Here is a 22933-nt window from a genome sequence, read left to right as displayed (position 1 = left end):
CGGCATGTGGGATCTTCCCGGACCAGAGATCGGACCCACGTCTCCTGCATTGGCAGGCGGATTCTTAACCACTGCGCCACCAGGATAGTCCCATATTTACTTTTAAAATAGATATTTTTAAGTAAATAGAATGAATCTACTTTTAAAAAACACAAACTAATAATGATACAGGTGGTATATAGGTATGGAAAAATTGTGAGGATGATACCAGAATGACTAAAATTTGGGAGACTGTTTTAATCAAACCACCTCTAAACTGACCTCGAATATTAACCTGTCCCCACCTGCCTTCTCCCCTCCCTCATGCGTTACCTCCTTGACTTCTCAGGACAGACTCTGGGGGGGGCAGGGGGTCACTCACAGGTTCTTGAAGGCATCTTCACGCAGGTCCCGGGGGAGCCTCTCTGTGATATCCGGCTGGAGAAAGTGGCCTGAGGAGCCCCTTAGCACCCTGCCCAGAATCTCCACACACTCCAGGGGGTTCAGCACCTGGAAACACCTCTCCAGCGTGATGAGAAACAGGCTGCGGTTCACGCCCGGGCTCTGCAAGGCTTGTTTCCGAATCTCTCCCAAGTCAACAGTGATGTCATCCAGCTCCTACAGGAATGATAGAAGTTAGGCTTGTCTTGAGAGCTGCCTCTTGATTTGGAAACACTGGGAGAGACCACACTTAGCAGCAGTGGTGAAATTCAGGACCACTGTGAAACACCATGCTGCTATGTCAAATCTTCTAGACCTTTCCATCACCTAAAGAACAAAGTCAAGGCCTTCACCTGCTTCACCCACACTAGGCACCTTGTCATTCTCCAGATACACCATGACTGTCACACCTCAGGCCCTTGCTCTAACCGGCATCCCCTCTCCACCTCCTGCTCCCAGAGAAATCCAGCTGATCCTTTAAGGCCAAGCTCAGTTGTCATTTCATTGGTGAAGTCTTCTCTGATGTCCTACTTAAGTCAAATCAAATCTCCCTCCACTCTGGGCTCCCAACAGCATCTTGAACCAAACTCCATGATGCATTAGAGATGCTTATGGGCCTATCTTTCCTCCAAGCCAGTGGATCTCAATCTTGGCTACACATCAGAATCACTAGGGAGGTGATCCCCAGCACCACTGTATAGAGCCTGGTTTAACTGGTCTCTGGTGGAGCCCTGGCATCTGATTCCAGTGTGTAGCTGAGGTTGGGCCAGGAAAGTGCTGGGGCCCAAGCCATGTGCCTAGTGGGATGCCTGGTACCTAGAAGACATTGAGAAATAGCCTGTTAGAATGAACGAATGAATGAATCTTTTGAACCACAGACCCCAGGAATACTGACAGGGTGTAGGTACAATCAGACTGGACACGACTCTGTCCTTCACCCAACACACCCTCTGAAAACAACAACCACAATTTACTGCCTATGGACTACACTCCAGGCACTGTGTCAAGCATGGAACAAGCATGCATCACCTCCTGTAATTCTCACAACAGTCCTATAGGTTAAGCCCCATGGGTCTGCGGGTCAGACATTCCTAGGTTCAGATGCCAGGCCCTCCACTTACATGTGTGTGTCCTTGACCAAATCACTTATCTTTTTTAAGTCTCAGTTTCTTCCTCTTGAATGAAGATAAAATCAGTGCCTACCTCCTAGATCTAGATAAGAATTGAAGGAGATAATGAATGGAGAGTGCCCGGTACCTAGTGAACACTCGGCAAACATTACATGCTATAAAAACTCAATATTACAGGTGACGAGAACAAAAGAGAGACTAGTTAACCAGGCCAAACCTGCACAAAGCTGGGATCTGAAACAAGTGTACTGAGTCCAAGCCCACACCTCTCACCACGCCCATGTGTTTCCTAACTTACGTCATTCCCGGTTGGGGCCAAACAGCGCAGCGGCTAAGAGTGTAACTTAGGGGCTATTGGGCAGGGGTCTGTGGATAGTATTAGGGCATCTGTGAACACTGGGGGGAAACTGCATCCTCCTTTTCACTGCCATGGAATTGGTCCCTGGCATCTCCTTCAGGGATGAACGTAGGCAGCAAGCCAGCAAGGTGGCAGGAGAACCTTTGATGTGTCATCACTAGAAATCACAAACTTTCATAACGCACTACCATTGCTGCAAACGTCTTGAAATCTCACTTACACTCAACACTTCCTCAAAATTACAGAAACTATTAGACCCGCCACTAAATCTTGTTTTTGGACGTGTTACAGAAGCACATAAATTACTGTACCCTTAACTTTGTCTTATGTATTTTGATAAATGTATTTCAATAGAATCGGCTTCCTTTGTCATCCATTGTATTTTAACACATTATTCTGAGATGGAGCCCACGGGCTTCACCAGATGCCAGAGGGCTCACAGCTAGAGTCAGGAGCCCAGGTTCCCACCTCAGATCTGCCACTGTCAAGCTGTGTAACCCGAGGTTACTTACTCAACCTCTCCAAGCCTGTTTCCTCATCTGAATATTGAAATGGTAAGAGTCTATTTATCCTCATTTCAGAAGGTCCTGGAGACAATTCAATAGGTCCAGGTTTGTTAAACCCTTAGAACGGTGTTGGCAAATAGGGCCCACAGGTCAAATCTGACCCACTGCCTGTTTTTGCAAATAAAGTTTAATTGGAACACATCCACACCCATGCATTGACCTGCCATCTACGGCTGCTCTGATGCTACAACAGCAGAGGTGAGTAGTTGTGACAGAGATTGTATGGCCTGCAAAGCCTAAAATATTTACTCTCCGGCCCTTTACAGAAACGGCTTGCTGATCATTCCCTGAAAATAATACCCGACACACAGTAAACATTGATCAGTATCATTTTCAAAGACCACCATCCTCATTTTTGCCATATCTTTGCATTGCCTTTACTATTATTTAGTTCATATTTTTACTTTAAACTCTTTTTAAAACTTAAATTCATTTCAAAAGGGAACATTACATCTCCACCAAACTCACAGTTTTGATGTGCATTTTAATAACAGACATTAAAATAAGTTTATGATTATTAAAATGTTTAAATGGTTCAATTCCCTTTGGAAAACACTGCTCCACACTCAACTGCCTCTGAAAAGAAAACCACCTCTACACCTCACCTTTCTGATTCCAAGGGTTCTCTGGGTCTCAGAGGCCTTTTCTTTGCTCTTACATTACCAACCTCATTTTGTGGAAATTTTCTGTTCCTGTTTTTTGGTCTCCCTGGACCATAAGCTCCTTGAGGGCAGAGACAGTCTTTCATCTCTGAATCCAGTGTCCCCTGGTGCACAGTAATCATTCATGGATGTTTATGAAGCCAAACTACTGGGACTCCTCAGTACCCCTCATTTCTTAGTACTCATAAGCATATGACTCATAAGGCTTTCATCTGAACTTTGGAGAAAGTAAGAGAGGAAACCTGGGTCCCAGGGAGTTTGCAGAAGGAGAAGGAGGGAGGAAGAGATAAAGAAGGGCCCAGGCCTGAGTGAGGCTCAATTCCATTCAACTTGACAAACACCAACTGGCCCTGGACGTCCTCCGCTCCCAGGATGCCAAGAGAGCCTCACCAAGCGGTCCTTCTTGTCTTCTAAGAGACATTTCATGGCAGTGCGGAATTGCTGAGCATCAGTTCCCCTCAGGTCCTCCAGCAGTTTCCAGGGCTGGTACAAACACTGTTCCAGGTGGTTTTCCATGACTGCCTGGATATGGAACGTTAGGAGAGTCAGTGAGGACAGGACAGGAGCACATGGTCAGCACCACGGCCAGCAGCCCAGCCTGGCCACCTAATTCCCTGCAGAGACCGCAAGCTGGCAGCCTGCACACGTTTGGTTGAATTGGCTCCAAAATTTTTTATGAGCTGCTAACATTTAAAATTCATGGAATTCCTCACAAAAATCCAAATTTCCAACTTTTCTTGGAAACCACAAAGAAGTGGCAACGCTGGGCATACATCCCCTTCTGTGTAATAATCAACAGGCAGAGGGACAGCTGCTCACTGTAATTACTCTTCTGGCTCACCACCCTCTAGGTAGCTGATTTCCCCATGGCCTGCCTGGTCCCTGCAGGTGATTGAGGTTTCAAGTCCAGGGCAGCTGGCCTCTACCCGGAAAGTTTACTACTTCCAGACGGGCACTGCTCAAACCCTCTCCCATGCTCCAAGCCCCCAGCACAGGAGCAAAATTCAGGCAGCATGAACTCCCTGTGGCACCCCCTCCGGGGTGAGGGGCAGAGGCCAGCAGCCTCTCCTGAAAGAGATTTCCTCTGCTATCTGGGGAATTCTTTTCTAAATCTTCCTTAAATAGAGGTGCTCTAGAAAGGTAGCATAATGTGACATCACGGACAAAAGGTGAGCTCTAGCACCAGATAACCTGTGTGCAAATCCCCACCTTGCCACTTACTAGTTGTACGGCCTCGGGCAAGTTCCTTAACTAGGATGGTTAGATGAAATACAAGATGTCCAGTTAAATTTGACTTGCAGATAAACGAATAATTTTTTAGCATAAGTATATCCCAAATATTGCATGGGACATACTTACACTAAAAAAATGTATTCGTTGATCGTCTGCAAGTCAAATTTAACTGGGAAACCTGTATTTTTATTTGATAAATGGGCAACAGTATCCCTGGGTCTCAGCTGAAAGGTAGGAACAACAGTCAAACTTACTATGTAAGTAAGAATTAATCCTAGGTCATGAGGAGTAAGTGATGAAATGATGATGTAAAGTGTTCTCAGTAAGCGCCAGCCATTATTCTCTGCCCTGAATGAGTTGAATGATTGTTTACTCAATGTCTCTCCCCTTAGAACGAAAGGCCCACGGGGGTAGTAATGTGACCGCCTGTTCTCCTGAGTCTCCAGTGTCTAGAACTGTGCCTGGCAGAGAATAGAGGCTGGATAAGTAGATATTAAATGAATAAATGAATATACAAATAGGAAGAGAGGTAGTATAGCTCCTAATCAGGTTAAAATATACACATTTTATGAGAAACCCTACTGCTAGAGAGAAAGGGCAGGCATCACTTCTCTTTAGATTGCAGATGAACATGGCGAAGAAAGCAAATGCCATGAGGCCACCAGCCACCTCCACCTAGTGGGTGTCCTGGTAAATGGATAACAACCAGGCTTCTGAGTGTCGTTCTCACATGAATGTTTGTTGACACTTTCATCTTCACTATAAGGTAAGTAAAAACCGAAACAAAAGAAGACGTATGTCGGAACTTCATTCGTCAATGACATGACTTCTTTGCTGAATCAAATAATAGTCTTTGAAATCTGAAAGAATGTTGTCTCAATTTTCTGTGCTATTCACAGTGTATTGGTAAAGGCAAAACAAAACGCCCTGGGCTACCGATTATGCTAATGAGGCATGTGCTGGCCAATTCACCGCAGTCCCCACCAGGCCCTATTGTTCCCCAAGGCAAATATCCACTGCCATCCATTTACATGTTTGTGCTACTGTTTTTCTTCTAGTAGAGTTAAAAGGGAAGAAAAATATTTCTTGGACCCATGATTGAGAGACTGATAATTATACCCAAAGGTCCACTCTCTTGTAATTATTTTAGGAACAGAATCCCATAAGTTTTAGCTGGGTACATGGCCTCTCATCTTGCTCCTCTGCAGTAAGATGGGACTGTGGACTGTGAGCCAATGAAACGTGAGCAGGAAGAAGTGTGCAACTTGCAGGTCACATCCTTAAAGAGAGGCTATTCAGCCTTCACTTCCTCTTTCCCACCACACCCTCTCTGGGTTGGAGAATGGATGTGCTGTTTCAATCAGGTGGGCAACCACTCCCTAGATGATGACAAAGCAATAAGACAGAAGGAACCCAGGCCCCTCGATGGCCTTTTGAAGTAGAGCTGTCTCTCCTCTCTGGACCTCCCACCTAGCCCTGGACTATTATATGAGATAGAAATAAACTAAATTGTTTGAGCTGCTGCAATCTATAGTCTCTTTGTTAGAGTAGCTCAGCCTATACTCTAATACCAGTGCGTGACCTTGGACCACTACCGATCTGTGGCCCAACAGGAACCAAGTCGCACAGCAGGAGGTGAGCGGCGGGCAAGCATGCAAAGCTTCATCTGTATTTACAGCCGCTCCCCATCACTCGCATTACCGCCTGAGCTCCGCCTCCTGTCAACATTATGGTGAGTTCTATACTTACTTCATTATATATTACAATGTAATAATAACAGAAATAAAGTGCACGATAAATGTAATGCACTTGAATCATCCCGAAACCATCCCCTCGATCCCAATCCATGGAAAAACTGTCTTCCATGAAACCGCTCCCTGGTGCCAAAAAGGTTGAGGACTGCTGCTCTAATACACCATGTCTCCATCAAAAGTGGAAAAATGAAAGAGAGACAAAGGAGCTTATATCATGTTTCAAAAAACACTGGACAGAACATGTGTCTTTGTGGAAGCGAAGACTAGCTCTCCACCTAGCCCACTTCTCTGACTTACCTGGCCCCTGAGTTTGCAACCCCTGAGCACTGAGAGGGGAACACAGGGACGGGTCTCAGATACACACCTGCAGGCTGGGGATGGTGAAGGCAACGTTCCGTGAATTCAGATAGGCCACGACTCTGTGGGACAGGTCTGCCGTCCACACATGGGAGCTTCAGTTGAAGACAGACAGGAGAAGGTCATGGTGACAGGCTCGCCTAGGATGAGCAGTTCCCCTACTAGCTGAGTGATCAGGGGACCGAGGTTCAGAAAGGACAATGAAGATGGGCCGGGATGCTAGGAACTCTGTGCTTAGAGGTAGGAGATGTGTTTCCTTGGCACAGTGAGGGGGAGTTTCCAATTCCAGGAATCAGCCTGCATACCAGTCTCTCAAAGACAATGATCAATTTGAAGTTGTGTGCTATATTCTAAATCCCATAACAATCCACTCAGATTAATAATCCAAACAGATTGACTTGGAAAGGTGTCCTGACTATATTAAGTTTAAAAAACAGATGCTTTGTATACCATGAGAGGCTGAAATAGCATAGTTAGGACTGTAGGCTCGAAACCTGGGTTTGAATCCTGGCTCTACCAGTGAACTGTATGGCCTTAGGCAGTTTACTGAATTTTCCTGTGCCTCGGTTTCCCTTTCTGTGTAATACAGCTAACAACTGTGAGAATTAAATTTGTTCACACATGTAAAGTGCTTAAAACATTGACCAACACATAGAAAATGCACAACTTCATTCATAACAGCCAAAAATTGGAAACAACTCAAATATCCAACAGCAGGTGAAATGTTAAACAGATGGTATGGAATGGAATGCCACTCATCCAGACAAAAGGAGTGAGGTGGACTTTTGCTTTCAGCTGTGATGGAATAATTGGCAGTAGATAAATCTTCCTGCCTTAAACAGTTAGAAGGCCTTTTATAGTCACATTTTTTATAGATGCATAGATAGATGGATAGACAGATAGATAGATAAAAAATTTTAGCCTGAAAGAATATATCCAAGACTATCAACTGGAGTTACCTTAGGGAGAAGACTGTTTATGGGGATCTTCTACTTTAATATAATTAAGTGCTCCTGTCATGGGGCCCCAAGGCTCCCATTTCTCCTTCATAGTACTTGTTATATTAGAATTATCTGTTAATATTTGTCTTTCCATAAGACTATCTAGTGCCCTGCTCCACATCCCTGGTATCTAACACCAGCCTGTACACAGAATATAAAGTGACAGTGAGAGCAAAGTAACAGTGAGTCCTGGAGCCAGGCTGCTGGATACACACCCCAGCTCCACCATTTCCCAGCTGTGTGACCTTAAATCACCTCCCTGGGCCTCAGTTTCATTATTCTGTCCAATGGGGTAACAATAGGGCCTACTTGGGTGGGAGGAGGGGGAGGCTTGGGAAGATTACATGTGTTTCTATGCATAAAAGCACTTAGAATAGTACCTGCTACATAGTAAGCAGTCAGTAAATGTTAGCTCTTGTGCTAGAGCAGAGGGGGCGAAAATTGTGTTGAACGAATGTATCTATTCTAAAGCACTTGTTCACTGGGTGATATTTTTTGTAATGAGTACATTTTACTTTTTATAGTTAAGAGACTTCCATTAAGAATTTTTATTAAACATCTATTCCATCCCTTCCCCCCCCCTTTAGGATGAGTTACCTTTGAAACTGTATGAGATCCAGCAATGCTACAATGGAAATAAAATGAAAAGACAACTTAAAAAGGAATCATTCCGGAGAGATCATAAGCGCATTCTGTTTGAAATTCTTAGAAGCAACAAGCAGGGACAGCAGGGACATTACCATTCAGGTAGCTTCCATCTATTATTTCTTCCTAAAAGGCAAAGAGATAATGTCGAGTATAACATCCAAAAGTTGGCAGCTCCAGTACAGAGGATGTTGTTTAAAATAAAATGGATACTCACCGCCATTTTTTGCAACAAAGGAGGCAAATCTGCAACAAAGCCATTGAATGTATAAATAGAATTGAACTGGATGACCCTCAAAAATACAAATATGTATTAAGAAAAGAGCCCCTGAAAAGGTTACTCATGAAGGAAATTTTTAGTGAATTTTAATTATACTTGTGAGCATATGTGCCAGTGTGAAAAAACCTTGGTTTGAAAAACCCTTTCAGAATGATCCTGAAAATTCTACACTTACGTGGGTACACACACACAGGCACGCACACATCTCAAAACACTTTGCGGCATCATGTACCTAAATTGATCTAACCCCACTCCATTCCCTAAGATGTGTGGAAACCATGACAGATGACTCCTCCCTCAGGACTTACCCTGCCGGGAATCTGGAACTCCATGACTTGCCACTCCATGGATCAGAAAAAGGAACAGCAAAAGACAGTATGTCCTAGGTTCCTGAGACATTCTCCTGTAGTTAATTCAAGCAAAGAAAAATTCAGGTTTGATTCAGGTTGTATCTGTAAATATATTTAGGAACATTCAGAAGACAAAAGGGGGAAAATAGACCCAGAATTCCTTGAGGTGTTTTTTTTTTTATTTTAAATTCCATCCACTTTGCTCCATCTAAACCCTATGCTAGTATAAGACACAATCATCTCTCTCCTCACTCTACAATGGCCTGTTTATATTCTGACATCTACCTCTCATTCCCCTCAATCAAACAAAAAGCAACAGTTAAAAGCATGGATTCTGTTATATCTGACAAAGGACTTATATCTAGAATATGAAAAGAACTCTAACAATTCAGTAAGTAGAAGATAAACAAGCCAATAGGGAAAAAATTTAAACTTCATTTAAAAAAAAATACATTTGGGCTTCCCTGGTGGCGCAGTGGTTGAGAGTCCGCCTGCCGATGCAGGGGACACAGGTTCATGCCCCGGTCCGGGAAGATCCCGCATGCCGTGGAGCGGCTGGGCCCGTGAGCCATGGCCGCTGAGCCTGCGCGTCCGGAGCCTGTGCTCCACAATGGGAGAGGCCACAACAGTGAGAGGCCCACGTACCGCAAAAAAAAAAAAAAAAAAAATGTATGGCCAATAAGCACATAAAAGCTTATCAACATCATTAGTTACCAGGAACATGCAAACTGAACCCCTGTGAGGTACTGTAACTGAGCCATACCGTATGGAGCCTTCCCAAAACAGACCCACACTCCCTTCCGCCTGCCTCTTGTCTATACAAAGATTTTAGCCTCCTAGGCCTTCCCCAAGTTCCAAAGAATATATTTAACCAGGGAAGTGAGAACACGCATAAAAAGGAAAACAGTCAAGCAAGACAAAATACTTTAGCCATTAAAGTCAGGGACCTTTAGCTCCTCCTCCAGGACTGTGCATAATATTCTGAGCCACGTCCTTTGAGCTGTTTTGCAGATACTGAAACCCCCACCAGGTGGAGGAAGTAAACTTACGTTGCCCACAAGCACATAGGCCACAGACCGGTTATAACCAGAAGGTTAATGATGTCGACTCCCAATTACCACCAACCAATCAGAAGAATGTCCATGAGCTGATCACACACCCCAAATCCCCCTCCTTCACCCTGTCTTGAAAAAACTTTCCCTGAAAGACTTTGGGGATTGGGGGGCCTTTTGAGCACTAGCTCCCTGGACTCCTTGCTTGGTGCCCTGCAATAAATGCTGCACTTTCCTTCACCAAAACCCAGGGTCAATAGATTGGCTTTGCTGCGTGCGGGCAAGCGGACCCCAGTTTGATGTGGTAACAAATTCACTACATACACACTAGAATGGCTAAAAGTTAAAAAGACTAACAACACCAAGTGTTGAGAATGATGGGGAGCAGCATGAACTCTTATACATTGCTGATACGGCCACTCTGGAAAACCGTTTGGCTGTGTCTTATAACGTTAAGTATACAATACTCTATGATCCAGGAATTCTGCCCCTAGGTATTTACCCAGGAGAAGTTAAAACATACGTCCATACAAAGATTTGTAGAGCTCCATTCCAAAAATTGGAAACAACTCAAATGTTCAACAATAGATGAAAAGTTAAACAAATACGGTATATCCATTCAGTGGAATACCATTCATCAATAAATAAGGAATGAGTTGGACTTCTGCTTCCAGCTATGATGGAGTAATTGGCAGTAGATAAACTCTCTCGCCTTAAACAATTAGAAAACAAAACATGAAACAAAGGTTTTCAGACATCTGACAACAGGTAGGACAAGACTGAGATCCCTGAGAGAAGGGAAACTGTGAGATAATAGAAAATATATATTGGTCTCTGCCCCCAGCTCCTGGAACAGGGCCCCTAAGTCCCTTGTAATTTCCTAAATGATAAGAGCACTAGGAGGATCTCTTGTTCTAATATTTGGTTTTTGACCCATCACTGACACAGGGCTCCTAAACCCTTGTAAATTCTTAAGTGATAAGAATACTAGGAGTGGTACAGCCACTATGGAGGACAGTATGGAGGTTCCTTAAAAAACTACAAATAGAACTACCATATGACCCAGCAATCCCACTACTGGGCATATACCCTGAGAAAACCAAAATTCAAAAAGAGTCATGTACCAAAATGTTCATTGGAGCTCTATTTACAATAGCCCGGAGATGGAAACAACCTAAGTGCCCATCATTGGATGAATGGATAAAGAAGATGTGGCACATATATACAATGGAATATTACTCAGCCATAAAAAGAAACGAAATTGAGCTATTTGTAATGAGGTGGATAGACCTAGAGTCTGTCATACAGAGTGAAGTAAGTCAGAAAGAAAAAGACAAATACCATATGCTAACACATATATATGGAATTTAAGAAAAAAAATGTCATGAAGAACCTAGGGGTAAGACAGGAATAAAGACACAGACCTACTGGAGAACGGACTTGAGGATATGGGGAGGGGGAAGGGTGAGCTGTGACAGGGCGAGAGAGAGTCATGGACATATATACGCTCACAAACGTAAGGTAGATAGCTAGTGGGAAGCAGCCGCATGGCACAGGGATATCGGCTCGGTGCTTTGAGATCACCTAGAGGGGTGGGATAGGGAGGGTGGGAGGGAGGGAGACGCAAGAGGGAAGAGATATGGGAACATATGTATAACTGATTCACTTTGTTATAAAGCAGAAACTAACACACCATTGTAAAGCAATTATACCCCAATAAAGATGTTAAAAAATAAAATAAAATAAAAATTAAAAAAAAAAACTAAAAATAGAGCTACTATATGATCCAGCAATCCCACTCCTGGGCATATATCCGGAGAAAACCATAATTTGAAAATATACATGCACCCCAATGTTCCTAGCAGCACTCTTCACAATAGCCAGGACATGGACACAACCTAAATGTCCATCAACAAAGAAAAGGATAAAGAAGATGTGGTACATACATACAATGGAATATTACTCAGCCATAAAAAAGAATGAAATAATGCCATTTGGAGCAACATGGATGGACCTAGAGATTGTCATACTGAGTGAAGTAAGTCAGAGAGAGAAAGACAAATATCATATGGTATCGCTTATATGTGGACTCTAAAAAAAAAGGTTACAAATGAACTTATCTACAAAACAGAAATAGAGGGACTTCCCTGGTGGCACAGTGGTTAAGAATCTGCCCGCCAACGCAGGGGACACGGGTTCGAGCCCTGGTCCAGGAAGATCCCATATGCCGCGGAGCAACTAAGCCCGTGAGCCACAACTAATGAGCCTGCCCTCTAGAGCCCATGAGTCACAACTACTGAGCCCACGTGCCACAACTACTGAAGCCCGCGCACCTAGAGCCCGTGCTCCACAGCAAGAGAAGTCACCGCAATGAGAAGCCTGCGCACCACAACAAAGAGTAGCCACTGCTCACCACAACTAGAGAAAGGCCGCGCGCAGCAACGAAGACCCAACGCAGCCAAAAATAAATAAAATAAACAAATTCAAAAAAAAACAAAACAGAAATAGAGTTACAGATGTAGAACATAAACTTATGGTTACCAGGGGATAAGGTGAGGGAGGGATAAATTGGAAGACTGAGACTGACATTTACACACTACTATACATAAAATAGATAACTAATAAGAGTCTACTGTACAGCACAGAGAATTCTACTCAATACTCTGTAATGGCCTACATGGGAAAAGAATCTAAAAAAGAGCAGATATATGTATATGTATAACAGATTCACTTTGCTATACACCTGAAACTAACACAACATTATAAATCAACTATACCCCAATAAAAAATTTTTTAAAAAGATCACTAGGTGTATCTCTTGTTCTTTTTTTTTTTTTTTTTACAGGCTCCGGATGCGCAGGGTCAGCGGCCATGGCTCCCGGGCCCAGCCGCTCCGCGGCACGTGGGATCTTCCCGGACCGTGGCACGAACCCGTGTCCCCTGCATCGGCAGGCAGACTCTCAACCATTGCGCCACCAGGGAAGCCCTCTTGTTCTAACGAGGCAACTCTGGGTGGGCTCTTGGATGGAGACTGGTCACCAGAGAGACCAAGCCATGATTAGAAGCTTGGGATTTTCAGCCCCACCCTCCCGTCTTCCAGAGAGGGGAGAGGGCTGAGAATGGAGTTAATAACTAATTATGCCTATGTGAGGAAGCCTCCAATAATAGGGGTTTCAGGGTGCTTCCAGGTTGACGAACACATTCACATCAGGGGGGTGAACACCCCAACTCCCTGGGGACAGATGCTCCTGAGACCTGAGACCCTCCCAGACCTCATCTTATGTGTCTCCTCATCTGGCAATTCATCTGCATCTTTTATCATATCCTTTAATAAGCTGGTAAATGTCAGCAAATGTTTCCCTGAGTTCTGTGAGCTGCTCTAGCAAATTAATTGAACCTGAGGAGATGGTCATGGGAACCTCTGATTTGTAGCCAAATCAGACAGAAGTTGTGGGTAACTTGGAGACCTGCTACTTGAGATTGGTGTCTGAAGTGGGATGGGAGAAGTCTTGAGGGACTGAGCCCTTAACCTGTGGGACCTGAGGCTACCTCCAGGTAGACAGTGTCAGAGTTAAGTTGAATTGTAGGACACCCAGCTGGTGTCACAGAATCACTTGGCGTAAGGAAAATCCTCCACACGTTTGGTGACCAGGAGGGTCAGAAGTGATGTGTTCTGTGTTGAGTGTCTTGAGTGAGTAGTAAAGGAGACACACAGGTAAAAGGCTTATAGGAAGAGAACAGAGAAGGAGGGGGAGAACTGGGGTTTTCCTTACTTAGGAGGGAAAGCTGAGGTTTTTCTGTAAGTGCCCCTGCTCGCTGCCTGGGGTCTCTAGACCACAGCACCAGAAGGAGAATCCCAACAGAGCTGAGGAGACAGAGTAGGGGTTTAGGGAAATCAAGGCAACTAGAATCCACAGGGAAGACTACTTGAGGAGGGATTTGCACAGAGAGAAAGTTCTAGAGATTTGAACAAGGGTCCCTTGAGTCTTTGGCTGAATATTGGTCTGTCTATGCCTATACATGTAAGAAACCACCTGAAGCTGAAGAAAGAACCACCAGTAATAAGCAGAGCAATCCCTGGAGTTCACCCAGGGTGGAGAATAATTCCCAACTACCAGTGGAAAACCTCCAAATACACGGAGCATCAAGGACAGTTCTCAGTGAAGTACTGCCTCAGTAAAAGGCTGAATTAGCCCTAAAGTCTGCCCTGGACCTACCCTAACAAAGCTTAAAAGCAAGCCTTGGAAGAATCAAGTTGATTCTAAATAACTAGACCGCATCCTAGAACAAAACCCAACAATATTTAAAGGAGTGTCACAAAATCCAGAAATGTAAATCCAAAATGTCCAGCATCCAATTAAAAATTGAATAGATGGCTGGTTACCATAGAAAAAAACCCAGTCCACAGAAAGAGATCCAGAAATGACACAGAAGATCAAATCAGTAGACCGGATAACTATTATAAATATATTCTGTAAGTTCAGGAAAGTAGAGAAAAGGATAAAGATGTAAAGGAGAGACATGGAAGATAAAAAAAAAACTCAGGAAAAGGAATAAACTGATTTATGCACCAACATGGATGAACCTCAAAAACATTATGCCAAACAAAAGAAGCCAATCACAAAAGAGCACATATGGCATGATTTCATTTATATGAAACTCCATGATAGGCAAAATAATCTACAGTGACAGAAAACAAATAAGTTGCCTGGGACTCTACTGGGTACAGCGGGAGGAATTTATTGCAAAAGAACACAAGGGAACTTTGGGGGCGACATTTCTATACCTTGATTTTGGTGGTTGTTACACAGGTACATACATTTATTGAATCTCATCAAACTCTACACTTTAAATGGATGCATTTTATTGTAATATAAATTATACCTCACAGAAGCTGATTTCAAAAGAGAAAGGAAAAGCATGGACTGTGGAGCAGGACTGCCTGGATTGAATCTCATCTCTGCTACTTAGTAGCTGTGTGATGTTGGACAAGTTACTGAATCTCTCTGTGCTTCCATTTCCTCATCTGTCAGATGCGGTTAATAAATGGTACCTACCTCATAGTGTCATATGAGGATAAAATGAGTTAATGAAGTAAATCATTTAGAACAATGCTTGGCATGAAGAAAGCTCTACATATGGGTTTATTAAATAAACAAATAAGCCAGGCTGATGTTTTCAAAATTCAACTCATGGGAAAGTCTGGAGAAAGAATGTTCCAGAAAAAGGGAATCAGAAGTGCAAAGGCCTTGACATTAGGAATGCAATTTACATATGCAATAAATCACAAGAGGATGAGAGCAGTAGATGAGGTTAAGTCATCATTAGCAACTTGACTTTTACTTGGAGGGAGATGGGAGCCACTGAAGTGATATTAGCACAAGAGTAAGAGCTGTGCTCTGACTTTTAAAAAACTGGCTCCATAACACCAAATGCTGTGTTGAGAATAACCTGAAGGGGGGCAACAGCTAAAGCAGAGAGAGCAGTAAGAGATGATAATGATGATGACTTAGTCACCGATGGCAGTAAGGGCGGTGAGATGTGGTTGGGGGTATTTTGAAGGTGCAGCCGATAGACCGAATGTGAGGAATAAAAGACAGAGAAGTCACAGACACCTCCAAGGATTTGGGCCTGAGCATCTAGAGAGGTGAGAAATGGGAAAAACCGTAGGAGTTGCAGGTTTGGGGGAGAGGCCCTGGAGCTCAGATGTGGACAAGCTAAGCTTGAGAAGACTATTAATTGTTCGAGTGGAGAAAGCAAGTAGGCAGTTTGGTGTTTGAGCCTGCAGTTAGGCGAGAGCTCCAGACTGGAGCTATCTATGCAGAGCAGTCAGCATATACTTGAACCCAGGACACTGGATGAGATCAACAAGAAAGTGAGCGTAGGGAGACGTGGGTAAGTTTCAAGGACTGAGACCCAAGCATTCCTTGGTTAAAATGTTAGGTAGACCAGGTGCAACCAGCAAACTCAAAACTGTAGGAAACTCCCCAGAATAAACAACCTAGTTTCTTCAGCAAATATACTGCAAAGAGACAGACAGAAATAGACACAGACACACACACACACACACACACACACACACACACACACACACACACGGAGGAACTTAAAAAACTTAAGAGATATAACAATTACTTGTAGCATACAGACTCTATTTGCATCTTGATTCAAGCAAACGTAAAAAACAAAGACTGTGGGACAACTGGGGAAATTTGCACCTCGACTGGTTATCTGAAGATTTTAAAGAAATACTGTTGATAACAGAAATGCGGTTATATTTTTAAAGGAGTGCTTATCTTTTAAAGGAGGGATGTTGGTTCACACACTGGCCCCCATACAGGGAGGGGAAGGGGAGACCGAGGAAGATTGGTGGGGGACAGGTGTAATAAGCAAGGAAACCTACTTACGATGCCTGTCTTTGTTGTTGTCGCCGTTACATATTTTAATGAGGGATTTTTTGTTTTGTTTTGTTAATTTAATTTTTATTTTATATTGTAGAGTTGATTTACAATGTTGTGTTAGTTTCAGGTGTACAGCAAAGTGATTCAGTTATACATACACATACAGCCACTCTTTTTCAGATTCTTTTCTCATAAAGGTTATTACAGAATACTGAGTAGAGTTCCCTGTGCTATACAGTAAGCTTGCCTTGAGGGGCCGCAAGATCCCCACCCCCGCCCCCCAGAATATAGAAAGTTTATAGAGGCCTTAATGGAGCTCAGTCATGTATACTGTCCAGAGAGTCTCAACAACACACTGCTCTCTCAAGGCTGCGTCCTTGAAAACGCTCCCACTGTGGGAATAGTGAGCAGAATGTACTTTCCAAGGATGGGGGAGGGGTGAGGAGGCTCTGATTCCCAAGTCCAGCTCCAGGGTCAACAGGCGGTCACGTCCTCTCGATGACCTCCTACAAGGGGCTAGCAAACTACAAGCCAAGGGCCAAATTCAAAGGCTACCTGGTTCTGTGTGGCTCGTGAGCTAAAAATGGTTTTTACATTTTTAAAGTTTCGAAAAATCAAAAGAACGGCATTCCCTGACACGTGAAAATTTCATGTTTGAAATTTAAACGTTAGTGTCCATAAATACAGTTTTATTGGACTACAGCCATTTCATTCATTTAAGTATCGTCTATGGCTGCTTGCACACTACAACGGCAGAGCTGGGAAGTTGCAACAGAGGCTGTGTGGCCCACGAAGCCGACAATATTTACTCTCTGTTCCTTTACTGAATAAGTTTGCCAAGCCCACTTTTAGAGCTACACTCATATATTTACAGAAGAAATGTGACATTTGAGATGGCTTCAAAATAATACAGGAGGGAGGAAATAGGGATGGATGAAACAAGTTGACAACTGAAGCTGGGTGATGGGTACATAAGGCCCATTATATTCTTGTGTCTACCTTTATATGGGCTTGAAATTTTCCACATAAATGATTTTTTTAAAGAAAAAGCAAAACAAAAAGACTGTTTTTTTGAGCTTCCCTGGTTGTGCAGGGGTTAAGAATCCGCCTGCCAATGCCGGGGACACGGGTTCGAGCCCTGGTCCGGGAAGATCCCACATGCTGCGGAGCAACTAAGTCCATGCACAATTACTGAGCCTGTGCTCTAGAACCCGCGAGCCACAACTACTGAGCCCAAGTGCTGCAACTACTGAAGCCTGTGTGCCTACAGCCTGTGCTCCACAACAAGAGAAGCCGCCGCAATGAGAAGCCTGCGCGCTGCAACGAAGAGTAGCCCCCGCTCGCTGCAACTAGAGAAAGCCCGCGCGCGGCAATGAAGACCCAACACAGCCAAAAATAAATAAATAAATAAAATTTTAAAATTTAAAAAAAGAGAGAGAGAGACTGTGTTTTTTCATAAAAGAAAGTGGAGAGATAAGAAGGAACTGGGAAAGGGGGCTGAGAGGAGTGGCCAGAGGACTGGTAGGAGAACAGGTGAGGGTGGTGCCTGACTCCCAGGCCCACTTCAGTCACAGGATGCCACCCCCTTGGGAACTTGCACCATAGTGCACACCCATGGTTTCTTGAGATTATAGGCGCCCCAGCACCCTCTAATACAGATTCCCCTGCTATTGCCTGGCTTGTTATGCAAATAGATTCTTTATCCCCCAAGGGGACTTCTCAACCAACTTTGGAAACAGGTATGCTCACTTGACCGCCCAGGGCAAAAACAAACTGAAACTTTTGAAACCTCCAGACACCAAAAGCAGCGCATTCTAACAGGTTTTCAGCGAACCTGATCCCAAAGCACTTTGTAGACACATTCTGCTCCATCAATCCCACCCCGCAGGCTGGTATGTTCAACTCTCATAATAACTCTTACTGGTTGGGGGGCTTTGGGGAACCTTTGGCCCTTTTTTCTCCCTTCCCTTTGGTCAGCTGCCCTGGGGCATTGGCCTCATTCACAATTCTCCAGTTTCCCAGACAATGAGGCTTCTTGTGCTTATTGCTACAGTCTCCCTATTAACTATACAAGGGGTTTACAATTACTGAAACAGATGCCCCACTTTCTACCGCACATAAAGTCTTCGTTCCAACGAAACCCCAGCCCATCGCCAGGATGGGATTTGGTTTTAATTAAAAGCCCTTCGGGTCACTCTCTTTCAGGAGCTCGGCCAAGAGGATTAAAAGGACTGAGCTGGGCAACGGCGATTTGGGGGTCGATAGTTTTCTCCACGCACCCCGCCCCTCTTCCCACCTAAAGGCCCTCTCCCAGCAGATGGGTGAAAATCAGGCAACCAAGGACTGCTTTGAAGGAACTCAAAATGAAACCAGCAACAATAACCACAAATCTGAAATGAACACGGTTTCCTAAAACACCTCGTGCTTTTGGATGAGCAGGGAGGATTCAGCTTTAAAACCCAGAAAGGTGCAGGCAAAACAGGATGAGCTGGTCACCCAGGGGATGAGAGACATTTCATCTTCCATGAAACTTGCAAAGATGCTAGGAGGCTCCCCCAGCGCTGGGGCATCCCATCCGAGACACAAACCGACAATTCAAAAGTACATGAAGTTTTACTGTCTGCAAAGCAGCTCCATTTAAGGTCTGTATCATGGACACATACATACGGACCTACAGACACTATCTTGGAGATTTTCTCCCAGAAACAAAAATCAAAAGAAACACAAGGGCTTCCCTGGTAGCGCAGTGGTTGAGAGTCCGCCTGCTAATGCAGGGGACACGGGTTCGTGAGCCGGTCCGGGAAGTTCCCACATGCCGCGGAGCGGCTGGGCCCGTGAGCCATGGCCGCTGAGCCTGCGTGTCCGGAGCCTGTGCTCCGCAACGGGAGAGGCCACAACAGTGAGAGGCCCGCGTACCGCAAAAAAAAAAATAAAAAATAAAAAACCCACAAGACTATTTTCATTACTATGAATGCAAAGTGGGCTAACTTGTCTGGTTTGTAGAATACCAGGCTATTTGAACTGGATTTGGATTTTATTTCAAACCGTGGCGTTAGAACTGCCCGGCTCACAAGGGTTGTAGAACTCAAGGGAATAAGAGCTCTCTGGACTAGAGGCATGAGGCCTAAGTGCCGGTCCCAGCTCTGTCACTGATAGCGAGACTCTGGACAGTCATTCCCCTTCCTCTCTTTTAGTCTCAGGAGAGCAAAATGGAAGGCCTGGGATTCTGTGATAAAAGAAGAGACAGGAGGATGCTGGTGTCACTGGGCATCTTCCATCTGCCGGACCAATTCATTTACTCAATCCACCAGCCCTGAAGGTTTACTTTACTTGGTCTCAGAGATGAGTTCAGTGGACATGCAGAGGTCACAGAGCAAGCAAATGGCGGGACTCCCTAGTAATCATAATTGTAGCAACCTTTGAATGAGAGAGAACAAAGCACGTGCCCCTCTATGCACATTGCCTCTCTCAATCCTTGCAGAATCTTTGAGGCAAATATTACTGTTATTTCTATTTCACAGATGAGGAAACGGGTTCTAAAAGGTCCAGTGACCTGCCCGAGGTCACACAGCTAGTAGGTGGCAGGGCCAGGTCCCAAACCCAGAGCTAAATGATTCCAAGCACATACTGGCTCTGCTCTCCAGCCTCTGCTCAGTAACTCTGAACCTAAAACTCCAGGTGGGAGGTGCCACCTAAGGGATAGAAGCCCCCGTTTTCATTTAAACCACCCATTACTAGCTGTGTGCTCTTCAACAAATTCCTTGACCTCTCTGAGCTTGCATTTCCTCCTCTGTCCCATGGAGATGCCAATAGTACCTCCCTCCGAAAGACTGTATAAACATTTCTAAAGTTCATCAATTTATGCAATGCAGAGTCAGTACTATGCTCTTCCTGAATACTCTCATTTCTTGCTCGCAACAGCCATGAGATAAAATATGTAAACTATGCAAAGAACTTTCCTTATATGTAAAATATGTTTAAAAACCTGAGCCCAGCGTGGGACATATAAACACTCGATGAATAGTAGCTATTATTATTACTGATGCTATTGTTGTTGCTCCTGGTATTATCATTTTCTTCTTCTTCTTACTATTATTAAGTGGCTTCGGATCCCTTTCTTGGAAATTTCCTCCCCACCCCCTCCCATGACGCCGTCGCCCCCGCGAGCCCTTAAAGCCGCTGAATCCGCCATTTGCCCCCTCTCCTTTGTCTGTCACCCGCCGGCCCACGCACACCTTGTCCCCCTTCCCTGCACCGGGCCCGCGTCGAGCTCCTGGCCCCCGCGCGACCCCAGCGCCTGAGCTGCGCCCGCCCGCGTCCCTGCGCCTGGCCCCGCGGGGTCCTCCCCAGCCGCCCGCGCCTCACCTGCGGTGCCCCGCTTGGCTGCTCTGAGTCCAGCGCGCGGGCGGTGGGAACCGCGCCCACCTCCCGGCAGCGGCGGCCCGAGCGGAAACCCGGGCACCGAGCGCAGCGGGCGGTCACAATCCCGAAGCGTGCAAGACGCAGGCGAAAACGCGCTCTCCCTCGCCCCTCTCCGAGACAGCAGCGAGGAAAGAGGCTGAGGCTCTCCAAACACATCCACCAATTACAATGTAGCGACTTTATTTGGATCTGAATTCAAACAAACTATTTTAAAAATGATAGGACAACTGCAGCAATGTAGTCGCTGGATATTTAATGGTTAGGTTTTTTAGGTGTGACAATTGCAGTATGGCTCTTTTTAAAGAGTCCTTACCTTTTGCAGATATATATTTGCAAACCTGAAATATGATGTCTGGGATTTACGTGGAAATAACGGGGACCAAGGAGTGACAGGAATCTGAGTGAAACAAACTGGTCATGTGTTGATACTCGCTGCAGCCTGATTAGGGGTTATTATTATCTGTTTTCTTCTTTTTCGTGAGCTTGGAATTTTCTGTAATAAAAAGGTTTTTAGAAGAAGATGAAAAGGAAGAAGAGGAAGGGAAAGGGGAAGAAGAACCGTAAAGATATTCAGACCCCTAGGTCAGTAAACGTGGCCAGATTTATATGAGGAGAAAAAAATCCTCAGAAGTAAAAAAGTTTGTGCACCAAAATATTTACTGCAGCAGCATTACATATAAATACAGAAAGAAGGGGTGGGGGCGGTAGGAAAAGATCCAACTTGAGTTCACCATTAAGGAAATGGTTATGTGAACTATGCTACATCAATTTCGTGGGTTATACAGCTATTTAAATGGGTATTAATAAAGACTGTACAATAGAAACACAAGGAAATCATTTTATATCCAAAAAAAGCCAAATATGAAGTAATATATGTATATGCACTTGTATTAAAACAGAAAGGAAATACATTGAAGTGTTAGGTTTTCATGGTGAAATTATGAATAACTGTCTTTTCTAATGAAAATATAATTGTGAACTCTAGAGATTTCCTTGCAATCCTTTACATTTAATGAAATACATCTCAATGCCTGAAATTTTTTTTAAAAAATAACTTTTTAAAAATGTGTAATGCAAAATTACTTTGTGTAATGCAAAATTACTTTGTCAGTGGCAAAATCCTCTTCAGAAATGGCCAACTGTACTGCTCTGTTGCTCATCTGATGGTTTTAATGTAATATTTATATTATTTATAAATAGTTGTGGGACTTCTCTGGTGGCGCAGTGATTAAGAATCTGCCTGCCAATGCAGCGGACACAGGTTCGATCCCTGATTGGGGAAGATCCCACATGCCGCGGAGCAACTAAGCCCGTTCGCCACAACTACTGAGCCTGCGCTCCAGAGCCGGAGAACCACAACTACTGAAGCCTGCGTGCCTAGAGCCCGTGCTCCGCAACAAGAGAAGCCACCGCCATGAGAAGCCACCGCCATGAGAAGCCCGCACACCGCGACGAAGAGTAGACCCCGCTTGCCGCAACTAGAGAAGGCCTGCGCACAGCAACGGAAACTCAAGGCAGCCAAAAACGATAAAATAAATAAATTTATTTTAAAAATAGTTATAATATTTATCAGCATCCTCAAAAACATCCTTTTATCCCCAGGCTCCTGGTTTAATCCTTTAAACAAGAATCTTCCTCTCAAGCACTAAATGATAGAAAATGTCTTCCATCCTTTGTCAATTTTTGATTTAGAAAATAGGTGTCTATGAGTTTCACATGATTTATCTCGGAAGAATAAAAGATCTTTTTATTGTCAAAAATTTTAATGTTAATTTGTAAATGTGTATGTGTGGGTACATATATGGATGTAAAAAAGTCTAGAAGGGCATATACCAAAACGTTAACAGTGGTGCTCTAAGATTATGATACAGGTAAAACCTACTTGCATTTTCTTCTTTACACCTGTCGGTATTTTCTACTTTTTCTATAACAAACATGCCAAAACCAGTAGGGCTTTATAATCAGTCACAGCCACCTTATAAATAATAAATAATAAAAACAAGGTGGCAAAATCAAGGGCAGGGAAAACTTTTTTGTTCTGCTGAGTATAAAAAGGACTGCCAATGTATTCTCAAACACCACAACTCTACCATTTGAAAAGTGTTGAGGGTTCAAAGGCATTTAAAACCCATATTCTGTGTTGACTCCTGAACAGGATATAAGAAAACAGCATTTGGGCATTCTACCTGTTCTTAATTATTTTCCAGAATTTAAGAAATGCAGGTCTGTAATAAGACATTCCAGTTTCACATGGTCATTTATTTGGGGGTGGAGAAAGGGGATCTTTACTTTTCATTTTACA

General features: G+C 44.0%; 1 protein-coding gene across 1 annotated transcript in view; it reads right to left on the bottom strand.

Annotated features, from left to right (window-relative positions):
* The window catches only part of OTOA (otoancorin), a 72230-nt gene extending 51615 nt beyond the window's left edge, over nucleotides 1–20615 (bottom strand). The window contains exons 1-8 of the mRNA XM_029219313.1: nucleotides 20575–20615; nucleotides 8715–8809; nucleotides 8344–8372; nucleotides 8222–8252; nucleotides 8079–8106; nucleotides 6488–6575; nucleotides 3527–3658; nucleotides 362–597 (exon numbers count right to left, since the gene is read on the bottom strand). Coding sequence (XP_029075146.1) covers nucleotides 362–597; nucleotides 3527–3658; nucleotides 6488–6575; nucleotides 8079–8106; nucleotides 8222–8252; nucleotides 8344–8372; nucleotides 8715–8805 — 635 coding nt within the window. The 5' untranslated portion in view covers nucleotides 8806–8809; nucleotides 20575–20615. The remainder of the gene's footprint in view (nucleotides 1–361; nucleotides 598–3526; nucleotides 3659–6487; nucleotides 6576–8078; nucleotides 8107–8221; nucleotides 8253–8343; nucleotides 8373–8714; nucleotides 8810–20574) is intronic.
* Between the last annotated feature and the right edge of the window lie 2318 nt (nucleotides 20616–22933).

This window comes from Monodon monoceros, unplaced genomic scaffold (assembly GCF_005190385.1).
Source record: "Monodon monoceros isolate NGI ecotype Baffin Bay Population unplaced genomic scaffold, NGI_Narwhal_1 Super_Scaffold_13, whole genome shotgun sequence".
NCBI lineage: Eukaryota > Metazoa > Chordata > Mammalia > Artiodactyla > Monodontidae > Monodon > Monodon monoceros.
Note: the sequence above shows the minus strand (reverse complement) of the source record. Positions and strands in the feature narration are given on the sequence as shown.